This window comes from Phacochoerus africanus, chromosome 9 (assembly GCF_016906955.1).
Source record: "Phacochoerus africanus isolate WHEZ1 chromosome 9, ROS_Pafr_v1, whole genome shotgun sequence".
NCBI classification, from domain to species: Eukaryota; Metazoa; Chordata; class Mammalia; order Artiodactyla; family Suidae; genus Phacochoerus; species Phacochoerus africanus.
The window spans coordinates 32,865,203-32,884,222 of record NC_062552.1 but is presented as its reverse complement, the minus strand read 5'-3'; the positions used below and the strand labels follow the sequence as shown (position 1 = coordinate 32,884,222).

The window sequence follows — 19,020 nt, the reverse complement described above, 5'->3', positions numbered from 1 at the left end:
TGGATCCCTAGCCTGGGAACCTCCATGTGCTGCAGGTGCAGCCCTAAAAGACAAAACAAAAAACAAAAACGAAAAAGCAAATTTGGAATTCTCCTGTGGTGCAGCAGGTTAAGGTTCCAGTGTTGCCACTGAAGCAGCTTTGGTCTTTGTGTGGCATAGGTTCGATCCCTCCTGGCCTGGAAACTTTCACATGCCTTGGGAGCAGCCAAAAAAAGGGCAATTGTTGTTCCCTAATCTGTGTTTCTGTATTAACTTAAAACTTATATGTTGGCAGAAATAATTTGGAATAAATGGTGTATAAAGAAAAGTACTCTTTGGAGCTAATAGCATCAAAATGATACTTAAGAAATTAGTTAAATGAAAACTTTTGTTTGGAGAAAACTTGGATGAATTTATTTTAATCTCCATTATTAAGTAGTCATGACCTATTACTTTTTAGAATAAATGAATCTTAAAATACTGTTACTTTCTTCATTTACTCAGCACAAACATTTCACTGAAGATATTCAAACAAGGCAGTATCGCTCCTTGGAAGTACTGATAGGATCTGGTTATAATACCCCTGCTGACATTTGGAGCACAGCATGCATGGTAATGTTTTTCCTGTTGACTTTAATTATTATATGGTAGTTACTTACCTTGCCCCGTTTGCTAATTTCAGTAGACCAGCAAATTAAGAGAAAAGGAATATTTTTGTGACTAATCACTGCTACTCTGAATCCTGTGTCTGGACAGGTCTGAATTCAAAAGCTTAGTTATAAACATCTGGTATTCCATTTGGTTCCTGCCAAATTCCTGTTAGGTGAAGGAACCAAATGTTTCTTAACTACAGATGGGGGTGGGGGTTGTAAAAAAACAACTGCTCAAAGGTGATGTTGCTTTTAATTAGGAGGTTGCAGGTGCCCTTGCCCTTTTAGATCTGAATTATTTTCAGATTAGGGAAAACCCTGGAAACTGCTTCATTCTGTACAGTTCAGCAGTTCCCCAGACATCTTTGCTCCTCACAAGATGTGAAGCTCAGTCATCCATGGATTCCTAAGTTGCTGCTTTGTCCTTGGCAAGCAAGTACTCAAGTGGTCAGGCTTAGCTGATATTAAATAACTTCCCACAAATACCCTCGTGTTGGAACATATTATTATTGTTTTCTGAATGAGTACTTACAGTGCACTTCTGATGCTAAATAACTACACAGAGTTATCATAGACTTCACAGATTAAAGGCATAGTTTCCCACAAGACTACCCTTTCTTCAGACACCAGCTGCAACTCTGGGGTCCATAGGCCACCTGCACTTCTGATCAACTGAGTTGGGGATTTCCACTATTGTTTCAGAGTCAGTAGTTTATTAGAATGACTCACAGCACTCAGGAAAGTGCTGAAATATTACAGTTTTGTTACAAAGGATCCAAATCAGGACCAACCAAACCGAGACATGCATGCAGCAAGGCCTGAGGGGGACCAGGGGTGAAGCTTCTGTGTCCTCAGGATCACATCATTTTCCTGGCACATCATTATTTATCACCAACCAGGGGAGTTCACCTAAGCTTTAAGTGCCCAGAGTTTTTAATTGAGATTTCATTACTTAGGCATGATTTATGAATCATCAGTCATGTGGCTGAGCTCAGTCTCCAGCCTCCTTCCCTTCCCAGGAGTTTGGGAGGTCAGGCTGACAACACTGAGCTCAAAGCCTCAACCCTCTAATTGTATGGTTTGTCTTTTCCAACTTGGGGACATGTCCCACCCCACCCCCCTCAAAATTTTCTGGGGGCCTAGCATGAATAACAAAAGGTGCTTTTATCACTTAGGAATTCCAAGAGTTTAGAGGGTCCCCCCTCACCCAGGAAATAGAAACAAGATCAAACAAATTCTTTAGTATTCAATAGTACTTAGTAAATATTTGTGGACCGTCAAATGAGTGAACTAAACCAGAAACATATTAAACTATCATCTCAATTAACATTTAGTATTTACAGTCAACTTTGGAGAAAAACTTGAAGGAGAAAGGACAGACTAGAATCCCCAACCTGTTGGGGATCATAGATTTCTTGACACTCACATTCCTGGAAAAACTTTGTCTTCCAAAGGTAATAAACTTAAAACCATGTAGTTAATATGGCATGACCTTATAAATCATTTTGTTACAGCACATCATTCATTGGTCTTTTAAGGTGGAGAGCTATCCTAAATGAATATGGTTTGATACCATATGCATAAGATGAAAGAAAATTGGGATAAAATCATTCTTCTTTCTTGCCATACTTTAAAGCTTTGTGATGAGGAATTGATTTGAATTGATTTGGTAGAGAAAATAACTGATAGAGATGCCACCAACTATAAAATACAGCTAGTTTGTAGGTGGCATCTGATTTCTTAGGATGTGGTTCTCAGTAGTGGGTTAATTGAGGGCAGTAGGTCCTGCTTGCTATTTAACATAGTGTTTACAATGTTATGCTTAAGAAGTAAGGCCAAAAGATGAAAGGTGGGGGAATTAACCTAGCCCCTTGTTTGGACCAGCTCATGTGCAGGAATTTTCTTGACCAAGAGAGGGAAAACACTTACCTGACTTGAGACAGTACCACAAAAACTTGAACCCCATTTTCCCCCCAAATTTCTCTCATTTTGCTAATAGAAATATTGCTTAAAATGTTGCCATACTCAGAGTAAAAGTAAATTTTGGAATATCAAAAGTTTCTAAAGAGATGGATTATCCTTCATCCAGTGCAATTAATTGATGGAAAGATTGAAACCCTTTCTGAAAAGTAAAAAGGCAAGTCATGGAGTTCCCTTCATGGCGCAGCAGAAATGAATCTGACTAGGAACCATGAGGTTGCGGGTTCGATCTCTGGTCTCACTCAGTAGCTTAAGGAACTGGCGTTGCTGTGAGCTGTGGTATAGGTTGCAGAGGTGGCTTAGGTCTGGCATTGCTAAGGCTCTGGTGTTGGCTGGCAGCCACAGCTCTGATTGGACCCCTAGCCTGGGAACCTCCATATGCCACAGGTGCGGCCCTAAAAAAGAAGAAAAAACAAACAAAAAAAAAGGCAAGTCGTGAGATGGCCTACCACATTATTGATTGAAACTACAAAGTTATAAAGGCGGTATAAGAAGGGAATGTTCTGAGAAGAATATTAAGAATTAATAAAGAGTATATGTTTTCCAATTCTTCAAATGTTCTGTGGATTTTGACAAATGTGTTAAGACATGTAGCTGCCATTGTACTGTCATATAGCATGGTTTCACTGTAGTCCTCTGTGCTCTGCCTCTTCATCCATCCCCCCAACCCCTGGCCACCACTGATCTTTTTATTGTCTCCATAGTTTTGACTTTTCCAGAACGTCATATAGTTGGAATCGTACTGTATGATTCAGGTTAGCTTTTTTCACTTTGTAATACTCATTTAAGGATCTTTCATGTCTTTTCATGACTTCATAGCTCATTCCTTTTTAGCACTGAATAACATTCCATTATCCGGATGTACCAGCACAGTGGATCTAATAACTAACAGATTTGGCCTGTGTCTGTTAGCGTGACCCTGGCTAACATCAGTGAGACAAGCAGGGGAGTGGGCATCAGGAGCCCTGGATTCTAGGGTGGGTTTTGCCTTTCCTTTAGGTCAGTTTTCTCATCCTAGGCATTTTGTAACCTAGAGTTGCTGCTACTATTTTTCAGTTCTGATGTTGTGATCATTTGATTTGGTTTGGGTTTTTGGTTTTTGTTTTTTGTTGTTGTTTGTTTTTTTCCGTTACTTTATTTATAAAATTGTAACTACTAGCAAGTGCCTTGTGTTCCACAAATAAAGTTCTCTTGGAAAACTATAGGTTACTAGTTGTAAATATTTAGGTGGAAAATTTTAGAATATTTTAAAATTTTAGAAAATTTTGTATATCTTTTTAAACTTTAATATCTTCACTGAATCTCCACTATGATACTGAAAAATTAAAGTACTGGTTTCAGATTTGATGAATGAGATCACAGATTATTTCTGTTCTGCTTTGGGACCTTAAACCTCAGGACAATTAGAGGGTAAAACAGGTATCTGCTCTATCGGTGTGGTTCAGTTTCATGATGAACTGCTGGCCTGTAAAACAGGCAATCCTGAAACTTCCCTTCTCTGGCCTTGCTCTGGATGGTAGTATAGCCCACGTGATACATTTTTGAGAAAGATTGTTCTGTTGTAACATTGACAAGCCACCAAGACCTAGACCTGGGTCTAAATTGAGAATGTACCCCAACTCAGTCCAACCCAGAGTTACTCAGATTGTCTGGGCTACTTGGTACCATTGCATTAACCAAAATTGACCCATGGCTAGTATATCAATGAGGTTCTTTTTAAAACTGCTGTTAAATTACTTCCTCTATTTTTAATCAGTGAAAAATTAATGTAGCCCCACAAATCAAATGCTGTGCTATACTGATTGACATTTATTGGTAAGGAAATCCCTTTTTCAGACTCTCTGAAACACTATTTACAAGAGGTTTTCTTGTTTTAGGAGATTCAGGCCTTTCTTTCCTGGTTGCTGAATACAAACCTGCTGTCAATATGACTAGTTCCTGTCTCCATGTACAGTTAACCTTTTTCTATTTTCTGTAGACCTAGAAATTGGAGACTCTCTATCTAGGACAGTGTAGCAAAAATTTTTTAATGTACTTTTTGACAAACACTGAAGAGTCATAGGTAGAAAATGTCAATTTTTTTGGTTTTTATTATGAGTACAAAATCTAACTGTGAAATTATAAGAATATAAGACCTACTTATTTTATGGATAATTTAGAATCACCTGAGATATGTCCCTCTCTGAGCAGAAAGAGAAACTCAAGCAGAATCGCTCATCAAGAGATTAGGGTGTAGGGAGCTTTGAATAATCCGCATATTGATATTAACTGAGTTTTTGAAATTTTCCTAATTCCATTTTATTGCAGTACTGGTATGGAAGAAAAGCTCTTTAGGAGTAATCTTAGATGATTTTTTATGTGATTATTTGCGGGTTTTTCCAAGAGGAAAAAATTAGTTAATATTGAACCAAATAGCTTTAAACTTCCCAAAGGCCTTTTTTTAACACTATCATAAACTTTCTTCTTTTTCTTAGGCCTTTGAACTGGCCACAGGCGACTATTTATTTGAACCTCATTCAGGGGAAGAGTACACTCGAGATGAAGGTAAGTCCCCTTAACCAAATAGGTCTGTTCATGGTGTTTTATATTAAGTATTAGGTAGACTAGATATTTTATAGTAGATATTAAAGAATTCTATATGAAGATTAGAGAAAAGACCACAGTTGATCAAACTTGAACTTGTATTTGCTAGATTTCTTCTAAAATGTCTAGTTAGCGTCCTTCCTCTGTAAATCAGTGATAGATTTTTTTGCTTAGTTTGGATCCACCTGTTGATTAGCTTGTTGCTCAGTTATACTTCCAACTTTATTTGGAAGTCAGTAATTTTAACATGCACACACACTACTTGAATGCAGAGACTATATATCCTATTTGTCTACGTAAATTCTACAATATTTAGCATTCTTTTTTTCTCCTTTTGAAAATTAAAGCCATGTTTTTTTTCTTTTTAAATAGTACTAACACTTAGAATTCCATTTTATTTTATTTATTTTTTTGTCTTTTTTTGCTATTTCCAGGGCCACTCCTGCGGCATATGGAGGTTCCCAGGCTAGGGGTCCAATCGGAGCTGTAGCCGCTGGCCTACACCACAACTCATGGCAGCGCCAGATCCTTAACCCACTGAGCAAGGCCAGGGATCAAACCCGAAACCTCATGGTTCCTAGTAGGATTTGTTAACCACTGCACCACAATGGGAACTCCCTTAGAATTCCATTTTAAAACAAAAAATTTTTTTTTCTTTTTTCGCCACCCAATGGCATATGGAGATCCTGGGCCAGGAATCAGATCCAAGCCACAGTTGTGACCTATGCTGTAGCTGCAGCAACGCTGGATCCTTAACCCACTATGCCAGGCCGGGGGTTGAATCTGCATCCCAGGGCTCCACTAATTCCATTGCACTACAGCGGGAACTCCATAAAACAAAATATTACTCATTTACATTTTGCAATAGCCAGTGGGAAAAACCCAATCTGTCAGTTACTGTATCTGAGAGATTGTGAAAGCAGACAACTAAATGTGTAATGAGGGAATTCCCTTGTGGTACAGCAGGTTAAGGATCTGGCGTTGTCACTGCAGTGGCTCGGGTCACTGCTGTGATGTGAGTTCAATCCCTAGCCTGGAAACCACCAGCACAGCCAAAAAAAAGTGTGCGCATCTGTGAGATGATGAGCTTTGGGGGGTTTTTTGTTGTTGTTTTTTGTTTTTAATCATGGTGGCATCCAAGTAACTTAGAAGAGATAATAATGTGAATGAAAAAAAATTATTAAAGAAACATTTTGCCTTCTTTTTTATGCAGTTTCAGTGCTATTTTCAGGATTAATGGGAATTACTTTAAGAGCACTAGCAATGGAGTTCTCGTCGTGGCTCAGTGGTTAACAAATCTGACTAGGAACCATGAGGTTACGGGTTTGATCCCTGGCCTTGCTCAGTGGGTTGAGGATCTGGCACTGCCATGAGCTGTGGTGTAGGTTGCAGATGTGGCTGGCATCCCGTGTTGCTATGACTGTGGTGTAAGCCGGCGGCTACAGCTCCCATTCGACCCCTAGCCTGGGAACCTCCATATGCCGCAGGAGCAGCCCTAGAAAAGACAAAAAAAAAAAAAGAGCACTAACAATGTACTCTCCCAATGTGAAAAATATGTCTTTTACTCTCTGTACTTTACTTGATTCTTTGGGATATCAGGTTTTGTGCTCCATAGAACCAACAATGCTGTTTCTCAAACTGGTCCCCTGGGATGTTAATAGGCAATGTTAGTAAGGCCTGCTGATATTCCTGATAATAGTAGTGTTTGGAAAATGTTCTGATAACTAAGTCCTGTAGCCAAATGCCTGTTTTAGTAGGTATGGTTTGGATGTTTTTCTGTACTTAAGCCTCTTTCAAGAACATACTATAATTGAATTGCCACCTGTCACCTGTCACCCTGTTTTCCCTGCTATATGCTTGGCTTTTTCCTGTATTACAAATTTGGGCCTACAGACTTAAATATTGTTTTAGAAAATGCCCTACTATATCTGTTTGCAAGGGTGATTAATTTTTTTCTCTTCTTTTCCCAAGACTCTATGAATAGTGTGTTGTACAGGACTCAGTGGCTAGAATTATATTGTGTAGGATCTTATGCTACCAAACCTGAAAATTGCAGTGTATATTAAAAGTCCCAAGTAAGGGACAAGGGAGAACCATCTACCCTAGATATTTAGATCCTAATGTATTCCCTCCTGTGCCAGTCAGTACTAGTACTCTTTAGATAAAACCTCAGACTACTATTATTTCACTCATAAGTGCAGGAAAAAACAAACCCTTATCCCCTGGCTTGTGTATGCATAGTGTGTTACAAGTCATGGTAGGACTGGGGCCCAAGTAGCAGGTCCTCTGTTATTACTGACATTCCACAGCCCTGAAGCTTGGAATAATACTTGATAATTTTACTTGGCAGACATATTAATCCTGTTATTAATTGATAAGTCATAGATAGTTTGTTGGAATTAAATGTAATATAATCATTTTAAGGGGAAAATAATTCCTTGGTAGAGGAAAAATATTAAAAGAACCAGTACCTCACTTGGAAGTTTACAGTAAGACAAATTATGGTTTCATTTATAATTAATTTATCAAAGATATTTATTTGCAAGTTCTGTCTAGAATTGGCATAAATATCTTGGCAACCAGACTTGTTATCAAACCATAAATTCAATCAAAACTCCCAAAGGTTATACTGAATTCGTGAATATAAATCCCTCTTAAAATGATACCACTGGGGAGAGTTCCCGTCGTGGCACAGTGGTTAACAAATCCAACTGGGAACCATGAGGTTGCGGGTTCGATCCCTGGCCTTGCTCAGTGGGTTGAGGATCTGGCGTTGCCATGAGCTGTGGTGTGGGTTGCAAACGCAGCTCAGATCCCGCGTTGCTCTGGCTGTGGTATAGGCCATCGGCAACAGCTCCAATTCGACCCCTAGCCTGGGAACCTCCATATGCCTCGGGAGCAGCTCTAGAAAAGGCAAAAAGACAAAATAAAATAAAATAAAATAAAATGATACCACTGGGGAGTTCCCATCGTGGCGCAGCAGAAACGAATCCGACTGGGAACCATGAGGTTGCGGGTTCGATCCCTGGCCTCACTCAGTGGGTTAAGGATCCGGCGTTGCCATGAGCTGTGATATAGGTCACAGACGCAGCTTGGATCTGGCATGGCTGTAACTCTGGTGTAGGCTGGTGGCTACAGCTCTGATTAGACCCCTAACCTGGGACCCTCTATATACCACGGGTACAGCCCTAAAATGACAAAAGAAAAAAATATTTGGGCTGATTTTTAGTTTAAGTTGTGGTTTATTAAATTAAAAATAAACACTCTGGGAGTTGTAGCCTGGAAACCTCCATATACTGCAGGTATGGCCCTAAAAAGACGAAATAAACACTCTGGACTAGATATAATAAGACAGAGGTTTTCAGAGTTCCTTGGTGGCTCAACAGGTGAAGGATCCAGCGTGGTCGTTGCTGTGGCTCTGGTTACCTCTGTGGCACAGGTTCAATCCCTAGCCAGGGAACCTTCTGCATGTCTCTGATGCAACCAAAAATATATAAATGGATATATATGGATTTTATATATATATATATGTATATATAAACAAATGGATTATATATATGGATTTTCATTTGAGTTCTAGTTCTTATTAGCTCTATAATTTCAAGTAGCCCACTCTCTAAGGTTCCATTTTCTCACCTTTAAAATAGGGTATAGGGAGTTCCTGTCGCGGCACAGCAGAAACGAATCCGACTAGGAACCATGAGGTTTCGGGTTCGATCCATCCCTGGCCTCACTTAGTGGGTTAAAGATCCGGCATTGCCGTGAGCTATGGTGTAGGCCGGTAGCTGTAGCTCCCATTAAACCCCTGGGAACCTCCATAGGCCATGGGTGCAGCCCTCAAAAGACAAAAGACAAAAAATAAATAAGTAAAATGGAGTATAAATCTTTGGCCTGTTTTACAGGATGATTGTGAAAACTTGATGGTTTGTGAATGTTTTAATTGTTGTGAACATTCTTTTTTTTTTTCTTTTTTTTCTTTTTTTTTTAAAGGACCGTACACTCAGCATATGAAAGTTCCCAGACTAGGGGTCAAATCAGAGCTGTAGCTGCCAGCCTACCCCCCAGCCACAGCAACACCAGATCCAAGCTGCATCTGCAACCTATGCTGCAGCTCACAGCAATGCAGCTGATCCTTAACGCACTGAGCAAGGCCGGGGATTGAACCCAAGTCCTCGTGGATACTAGTCAGATTTGTTACCCCTGAGCTACAATGGGAACTCCTGTCATGAACATTCTTAAATAAAGTGATGTTATTACTGCCTGAGGCCCAGAGCAGTATTATAAATAAATAACTGTCCTAGAATGTCTAAAACATATTGGTAGTTTTTCACCTTACCTGAAAAACTCACCTGAACCTAGATATGTAGACAAATAGAAGTAAAATGTAGGTGAGCCTCTGAACTCCAGAATGGGACTTGCCAACTGTTATCATGCAACCAACCACCTGAAATGATTCTTGGCCTTCTCAGTCATGCCTTGAGTATCCCTGGTTTTATTTGTAGTTACTTCTAAATAGCTAGTCCTTGAAAAAGCTTTTCAAGAAAAGCCTCTCTTACAGCTTGTCCTTGATCCTGTTCTTCTTCCCCTTCTATTTTAGACCACATTGCGCATATTATAGAGCTGATAGGCAGAATTCCAAGACGCTTTGCCCTCAGTGGGAAATATTCACAGGACTTCTTCAATCGCAGAGGTAGTATTGTTAACATGAGTTTTCATCTAGACCCCAGGGACGCAACTTCAGGAAGCAGAGCATTCACACCAAGATTGTTTTCAGTTATCACTCAAGTCCCACTGGAGTGGGCACCTGATTTTTAATTGTTTTCAGGATTCTCCATTAAATGGATAGAGTCCTCTTCTTCCCATTTAGGACAGAAAGCAAGCTGAAATGCTTTACAAAGAGGTGTGCATGCTACTCTTTCTGCCAATGTCTAGAACCGCATTTGTTACTCCTGTTATGTATGTCTTCTTTTTCCCCCCTCTTGAAATGTTTGAAACATACAGATCACATTGCATTGATCATAGAACTTCTGGGGAAGGTGCCTCGCAAGCTCATTGTGGCAGGAAAATATTCCAAGGAATTTTTCACCAAAAAAGGTAAAATTAATGTGTTTGTTCCCAGTCATTAAGGGGACAAAAGTGTTTCACAATGAAGAGGTAAGTACAGCTGAGTACATGTTTCCAGCACCTACAGAGGGTTGGTCCTACCTTGAATGCTAAGCAGTCATTTAGCAGAGAAGTGAAATCATGTGATTAAGAGCAGAGACTGGAGCCAGACTAAGTTCAAATCCTAACTTCTCCACTACTTTTGTGGCCTTTGACACAACCATTTCTAAATGAGGATTACTTCTTTTTTTTTTTTTTTTGCCATTTCTTGGGCCGCTCCTGCGGCATATGGAGTTTCCCAGGCTAGGGGTCGAATGGGAGCTGTAGCCGCCAGCCTACGCCACAGCCACAGCAACGTGAGATCCGAGCCACGTCTGCAACCTACACCACAGCTCACAGCAACACCGGATCCTTTAACCCACTGAGCAAGGCCAGGGACCGAACCAGCAACCTCATCGTTCCCAGTCGGATTCGTTAACCACTGAGCCACGACGGGAACTCCGGATTACTTCATTTTAAATTAGTTACTGTGTGTATAGTAGCTAGTACATAGTTGGTTGATTACTCCTACTGAAGCACTTCTGAAAAACAGATTTTACTGAGGCAGTTCTGTCAAAGGGCATCTGGTCTTTTTTCCTTTTTCGTCACAACCTCTACACTAGTGCTGAGAAAAGTCATTTTAGACAACACTTGACAGCAAGCAGAAACATTTCTTAATGTTTCTTTTTGAGGCAGGAAGATGGTGAAGTGCTTGATAAGAGTTCTTCCTTGTGTACAAAGTCAAATTAATAGCAGGCACGTACAAAGTAGATAATTAAACAGGCACTCACTGCCCATAGAAGAGACTTCAAATAAGTGTCATGTAAGAAGAAATTTTAAAGCGGCATTTACTTTACCACTGATAATTGACTATCTTTTTTTTTCAAAACTGTCACTTCAAGGAGGCAAAAATTAGGTTGATGTTCCAGAATAGTACAATGTATGATGCAGCTGTATCTGAAAATTTGTTTTTTTATTTTCTTGCTTTTATACATGTGTGTTACGGTTTTAGCCCGTTATTTTTAAATCACTACCTTATTTTGAAGTAACATTTACTAGACTATTGAGCCAAAAAAAGAGGACAATCAAATTATTCTTGGTGAGACCATGCTGAGTATATAGGCATTTAATACTCATTTTAATAATACCTAGTTCATTAAAAGCCCTTCCCAGTTTGATTGGGACAGAAAATTCTGGATGGTGGAGTAAAAAATTACTTAAATTTTTAGGTCCTCATAAATAATGCAGACAGTTCTTTCTAAGGAGTGCATTAAAGAGAGGTACTTTTTGAATGGAGAAGCATTAGATTCTGATGGTAAAATTTGATTCTTTATAGACTGATTTCCTGGATTAGTTCCCGGATTTCCACAAAAGGATCTTGTCATTTGTCAGTGTTGGTCAGTTTCTTTTGTACTGTCTTTACCGTAGGTGACCTGAAACATATCACGAAGCTGAAACCTTGGGGCCTTTTTGAGGTTCTAGTGGAGAAGTATGAGTGGTCTCAGGAAGAGGCAGCTGGTTTCACAGATTTCTTATTACCCATGTTGGAGCTGATCCCCGAGAAGAGAGCCACTGCCGCCGACTGTCTCCGGCACCCTTGGCTCAACTCGTAAGCCCCAGCCCAGCACTGCAGCAGAGACCACATGCTGGCCCTCCGACCCCTCCCTTTCAAGCATTTCCCTCTTCTATTTCAGGATGAAGCTCTTCTTTCAAGGGTTTCTAGGGTTTGTTTTGTTTTTTTGTTTTTTAATCCAACATGTTCATTTGGGTTTGCTTACTTGACCCTGTGGAGATCCCACCACGGCTTTTGGGCATCCAAGGTGAATTTGGCCTTGATTGGGCTCTGCCAAAGACTTAACGGACTAAAACGTGAAACAGCCTCTTGCCCTGTACCTTTTTCTTTCCATTAGGACATCGTTTAAATTATAAGCATCCTTTTCAAAAGAGCTTTGAAGATGTATGAGCTCATCCTTTTATTCACTGACTCTAAGAGTCAAATTTTCTAGTGCATATCCTATTGCCAGCATAAGGATGAGAAGGGGAAAGGATGTTCCTTCTGTGTACAGCAGAGACATTAAACTTGCTGTATCCAGGCTGCATCATCTTCCTGGATTGTTTCTGTTGTTCTCTTCACATTTTTTTTCCCTGTGTTTTTTAAGCTACTGTCTTTTTAAATGAGCTGTATAAACACCAAATTTGGGTACTATTTTATCACTGTTTAAAGCACTGTCAAATTCCTTTCATCCTTTAATAACTCTGGAGTCCTCAAATCTTCAATCTGATTTTTGATGGAAACAAAAATAGAACCATTGGGTAGTAATTTCTTACTGCATATATTCTGCAAACTGTCCTTTCCTGCGTATCTTCTGTACCCTAACAGCAGAGTTACGTTGATTGGCTGTTTGGTTTATTTGTTTTTTTTTAATCTTTGGCTGGCACTTTACTCATTGCACTTGAGTTTATTGCCTCATAACTAAAGAATTCGGAATGACTCTAGAAGGGAGATCTGGGTTGCAGAAATTTCCCATCTGAGAAGAAACTGTCCTAGAGTTTTTGATTCTTTTATATTATAAACAGTCTCCAACTTTTATTTATAGCTTTTAGCAGTTTTCCCCTGTGGCTTTGCCTTTCTTATTTTCTCAGAGGCTTCAGGTCTTAAATGAAATCCCAGGATACAAGAACCAAGGGGAGGGGGTGGGATGGCACTTTTTTCATTGTTTATTTTGAGGGTTGGTGGGTGTTTGTCTTTGATTGGTTTAAGATTAGCCATTCTCTGCTGCTATTTCCTTGTATAATGTAAGTTTTTAACTGCAATTTTGAGATGACTGAAATGTACTTGAGGCTTTTTTTTTTTTTTCTTTTTTTTAAATGAGAAAAGGTTTTGTGAATTTTACTTTAGGATGACCCTAGACATTACATATTCCTCGGGTCATATTGAAAAGCAAAAGAGGGGCAGGATTGGGGTCACAGCTACCTGTTCAGCATGGACCAAGTGGGCCTTGGGGATCACAGCATTCTCCAGGAGCGGCTACAGGACTCTGATTTACAGAAAGCCAAGGAGGTGCAACTCGAGGCTCTACTAGCAAAGCACCGATGAGACTTGGGCAGCCAGCTTTCTGTATAGGAGATTGGGATCTAGGTTCTGTCATTTGTCAACCAACAATGACGATTATGCAACTCATAAACACATTACCCTGAATAACTGGCCAGCCGTTCGAATCCTTGATGGGTAGTCCTGAAATCAGACACGTTCCTGTAGAAGGAATTTTAAGTGAGGCTGTCTATCTATCTATGCACCTCTCAAGAATAAAGAGAATAGATTATATCAAACAACGGCAGGGAAAATCAAAATCCTTCAGCAATTCTCAGCCACTTTGGGTTTTCAGCAGTAAGATACATCTAAAGCAATATCAGACTAGAACTGAATTCTTTTCTATGCTGTAAAATCAAAATTGTGGAATTACAGGAATTCTGGTGATGATATTAAGGTGAAATAACCAAAACACACAAAAATAGAAGGCCCTATTTTAACAGCTGATATGAAAAGAAATTGTAATAAGAGAGATCCTGTAACTTCACTTTGGAAATGTTTTCCCACCAAATAAGGGCTTTTCCCTCCTATTACTTAAGGAGCCAGATGAATTAAAAGCCGTAGAAAGAGGCAGCTGTAGAATTTGATCTTCTAAGTACCCCATGTACCTTTACTGAACTTAATCATAATGTTGTCAGATTGCCACGATCTCACTGAAGAATTTCTATTTGCTGTCAGTAAAAAATAAAACCCTGGATACATTTTTATTCTTTCTACTGAGTGCATTGTCTTGTTTTCTTTGTAAATGCAGTACAATAAACAAATTATTTAATAACCTACATGTTTCCAGAAGGCTTCTGTTCATTTTTGGCCAAAGTTGATCTAATCTAGCTTCAGAATGGAGGTAAGTATGGGTTGAGTTGCTTTTTGAACTTAAATATGCCATGAAACTGTGTAACACATGCTGTTTTGTGGGGTTGGTAGCTTTACTTCTGACTTTAAGTTGGGGGCAGGGTGGGATTAAAGTACATTTTGCACAGTTCCTGTCGTGGCGCAGTGGTTAACGAATCCGACTAGGAACCACTAGGTTGCGGGTTCGGTCCCTGCCCTTGCTCAGTGGGTTAACGATCCGGCGTTACCGAGAGCTGTGGTGTAGGTTGCAGATGCGACTCGGATGCCTTGTTGCTGTGGCTCTGGCGTAGGCCGGTGGCTACAGCTCTGATTCAACCCCTAGCCTGGGAACCTCCATATGCCGCGGGAGCGGCCCAAGAAATAGCAACAACAAAAGACAAAAAAATAAAATAAAATAAAAATAAAGTACATTTTGCAAAGTCTAAAATTGTTATTCCCTACATCCGGTACCATTTTCCCTGAATATTTGTGGGAGTTTTTCTCCCCACAGATCACAAAGTGCAAAACATCAAAGATTTGTGAACTCTAAGGCCTTAGCATGATGAAATGGGCCTTTGTAGTGTCATTCATTTTATTCCTAATAGCCAGTTTTATTGCCAAAAAGAGTATCTTGTTTTAATTTGCATATTGGATAAGTAGTAAAGTCAGAAGCTTGTTTCATGGGTTTTTCTGGCTATGTGTATGTTTTGACTATTTGTCTACATTACTCAGCTTTTTTTTGGCATGTTTCCCTTTGTGATGATTCAGTCAGGTTGTGTTATGTATTTAAAGTGTTTTTGTCATTTTTCCATCACATAGTTTTCCAGTTTTTAATTTACCTTTTATTTTTTATTTGTGGTATTTTTAATGTTACTCATAGAAAGTCCTTCCCTACCCCATAATTACATAAACTGTTTTAGTTATTTCAATTGAGCCATGCTTAAAATGGAGGTAGTGAGTTCCTGCTGTGGTGCAGGGGTTTAAGGATCTGGCATTGCTATAGCTGTGTAGGTCGCAGCTGCAGCTCAGATTCTCCCCTTGACGTGGGAACCTTCCTATGCTTCCAAGTGCAGCCAAAAACAAAACAAAACAAAAAAACATAGGTAATGTGTTCATATTGTAGTGTAGACCAGAATGTAACCTGTTTAAAAAACAGCCAAAAAAAGTTGAATTGGAGGGATTTCCCCTTGTGGCTCATCAGAAAGGAATCCAGCTAGTATCTGTGAGGACGCAGGTTCAACCCCTGGCCTTGCTCAGTGGGTTAATGATCCGGCATTGCTGTGAGCTGTATAGGTCTCAGGCGCAACTCAGATCTGGCGTTGCTGTGGCTGTGGTGTAGGCGCTAAAAAAAGAAAAAACAGTCATCAAACGAGTGTGTTCACCAGATTGATGAGTCTAGGCAGAAGCCTTGTGTTAAAGTATAGACCTAGAACTCAAAAAAGTTTTGGAACACTTAGGATCTAAGGGAGCTTGTAGCTATCTCAACCATCAAACTGAGGTGGAATTATATACAGCCCTTAGTGTCCACAGGGAAAACCACTGCATTGTTCCAGAGGAGGCCCATACTATAAATTCATTATTGCTCATTCTTTTGAGGCCTGTATTCAATTCAAGGTGAGGGAATTTGCTCTTAGACTCAAAAAATTTATTGATAACAGAATCTGAACTTCTGTTTATTCCAAAAGTAAACAGAAGATTGAATAGTCCTTTGTGCTTTGCTGTCCAATTTGATCCCTTTAGGAGTTTCTGTGTGGCTCAATGGGTTATGGATCTGGCACTGTCACTACAGTGGTTTTGAGTACCGTGGCAATGTCCTGGGAACTTCTGCATGCTGTTGGTGTAGCCAAAAAAAATGATGCCTTTGGAGTTAGCAAGGCATTGATAACTTAAAGTTAGAATTTAATAACTAGCTGAATGATATCCATTTGTATTTTTTTGCTTTTATTATTAAGATTTTAATTTTTTCCATTGTAAGTTATTGTACAAATACTAATCCATACCAAGTCCTTGTAATATCAGAAGTATCTCATTTTAAAAAATGAGAAATTTGAGATCATGTCGTGTTTAGAAGTCTTAACTAAGTAAGTTTACATTAGTGCCTAAGTCGTTACTAACTGCACCATTCCTTGTTAAAGCGATGAGGGTTTTTAATACAGATGATCGATCTGATTTTGTATCCTCCCAAGCTTGCATTTTGTATCATCATCTCTTTTGTTCTTAATTCAGATCTAGTTTTTGCCCATTTTAAGACTTGCCCTCCAACTGGCAGAACTGGATGATGTTACAGAAGTACATCAGCGGCCTGCAGTTTCAGCTGTGTTCTTAGCAATTGTGCCCTTAAAACACTGCATTGGTTGCTTTGGATTGACTAAATATAGAGGTAAGTATGGTCAGTGTTGAAGATGAGTGGACCCTACTATAAATTGTTGAGGTTAGAAGACAAAAGTGGGAAGTTCCCATCGTGGCTCAGTGGTTAACAAGTCCGACTAGGAACCATGAGGTTGCGGGTTCCATCCCTGCCCTTGCTCAGTGGGTTGAGGATCCGGCGTTTCCGTGGGCTGTGGTTAGGTTGCAGACACGGCTTGGATCCCGAGTTGCAGTGGCTGTGGCGTAGGCCAGCGGCTGCAGCTCCAGTTAGACCCCTAGCTTGGGAACCTCCACATGCCACTGAAGCAGCCCTAGAAATGACAGACAAAAAAAAAAAAAGTGGGATAGGGCCCTTCCTCTTCAGTTTAATTTGTTAAAAATAAATGTACCCATCAATATATAAGGTTATTAGATTCTTATCTTTGTTCCAAGAAAGTGTTCTGGTAAATACCTATCTCCGCAGGAAATTAATTAGGAAATAACTATGAAAAACCATTTTAAAGGACCCCAGTGATTCCCCCTTCCTGATGTTTTTCACACACTTATGCAATTCCCTCACCTTGAATGTGGGCTGGACATGGTGATGGTTCTAACAGATGAAGGCAAAAGTAACAAGATGTCACCTAGTTTTGGTTACAGGGCAGCCGGGGCTTCTATCTGTGCACCTTCTCTTGCTCTGTCTTAGAATCCTTGCTTTGAGTAGGCAAGCTGCCATGTAAATAGCCCTTTGGAGAGGCCCTCAGCCAGCAAGGAACTTGGGCCTTCAACAGCCTGTGAGAATTTTGAGTCCTAACTGACTTCACTGAGCTTGAAGCAGATCCAACACTTTTATTGCAGCCTTGTGAGAAACCTTGAGGCGGACACACTTGGTTGAGTGTTGGTGATTCCTAACCTATAGAAACTAAAATGTTTTAAGCCACTGAGTCCTGGGGTAACTTGTTATGCAGCAGCAGGGATGTAAGACAGTGAAAGCATTTAGGAAGGACGTCTTTCTGGCTAACATTTCAAGTATAAATGACAAGGCCTTCCTCTTGACCTGCTCAGGGCTAGTCTTTGGTAAACCTTGGGCATCACAACCATCCCTATGCCCCAGTCCAAGGCAGAGGAAGGGTTACATCAGCTTGGTTAGAGTGCTGATTTGATTTTCTGTATACTTTCAAAGATGAAATTTGAGGTGCCTGTAAGAATTTAAAAGCCACTTGAAAAGAGCTGATGAGCAGTTACTAAGTATTAACCAAAATCATTATTGGAGAGGTTGAATTCTGAGTTTCCTTGAAGATAAAGCAAAAGGTGAAATGCTGAATCGTATGACTCAGATTTGCAGATCTTCCCCAGTACTGGTCATTAGTAAACATCCACTCCTGCCTCAGACAACTGTTGTTGGTGAGAGCAAGTTGTAAGCTATTGGCAGATGCACCTTGAGCCCCCCCAGCCCCCGAAGCTTCCGCAGACCACCAGGATTGCCATATTTTGAAGGTAGGGAGACTTTTAGAAATTTTTATTTTGCCTTTTATAAAAAGTAAGATTATAAGAAATAACAAATCTAGCTAGAAAAGTTACTAAGCTACAGAATTAGCCAAATTCTGTCATTCACTAAGCTTGCATAAAGCAGGTGCCTGACTCTGAAATAATCTTATTAGCACAAGAAAATATGAATGTGATCATTCTTTTTGTTGTTGTTGTTGTTGTTGTTGCTATTTCTTGGGCCGCTCCCGCGGCATATGGAGGTTCCCAGGCTAGGGGTCGAATCGGAGCTGTAGCCACCGGCCTACGCCCGAGCCACAGCAACGTGGGATCCGAGCCGAGTCTGCAACCTACACCACAGCTCATGGCAACGCCAGATCGTCAACCCACTGAGCAAGGGCAGGGACCGAACCCGCAACCTCATGGTTCCTAGTCGGATTCATTAACCACTGCGCCACGACGGGAACTCCTGAATGTGATCATTCTTAAATCCCATTCTGATAGTTCCCATCACCAACAACTGGGACGATGCTGGATGCTCATTCATAGCTCATCTGAACTGAAGAAGAAATACCACTGACAGGTTGTCAGTGCATTGAGTAAAAAGCAAACCCTGCAGCCCAGAATAAAAGGTTACTTGTCCAGGTCACTGCTCCTTGGTCAAGCAATGGCAAGATCCATGACAGTTTTTTTTTCAGCATTTACCCCCTTTCCACCTGTGAGAACAGCATGCACATTTTCCCTTTGCTGGGAAAACAGATAAAGACTGGGGAAAAAACATTGTTATTCCAGGATCAGTCACTCCATATAATCATCAAAACCCTGTTTCTGTGTACCATCCTTCAGTCAGGGAACACCCTAAAGCATCAGTCTTTGTCTTGGCATCTGTAGCAGTGAGGTTATTACCTGAACTGAGTTCCCCTTTGGAGGCTG

At 40.2% G+C, this 19,020-nt stretch overlaps 1 protein-coding gene across 3 annotated transcripts in view; it reads left to right on the top strand.

The window, feature by feature from the left end:
* SRPK1 (SRSF protein kinase 1) overlaps nucleotides 1-14,137 on the top strand; it is a 56,272-nt gene extending 42,135 nt beyond the window's left edge. For 2 of the 3 annotated variants that reach the window (XM_047796083.1, XM_047796082.1), the window contains 4 exons: nucleotides 484-591; nucleotides 5,084-5,153; nucleotides 10,194-10,286; nucleotides 11,763-14,137. In XM_047796083.1, coding sequence (XP_047652039.1) covers nucleotides 484-591; nucleotides 5,084-5,153; nucleotides 10,194-10,286; nucleotides 11,763-11,947 — 456 coding nt within the window. In that variant the 3' untranslated portion in view covers nucleotides 11,948-14,137. The remainder of the gene's footprint in view (nucleotides 1-483; nucleotides 592-5,083; nucleotides 5,154-10,193; nucleotides 10,287-11,762) is intronic. The other variant, XM_047796084.1, reaches the window with a different exon arrangement.
* Nucleotides 14,138-19,020: the final 4,883 nt, after the last annotated feature.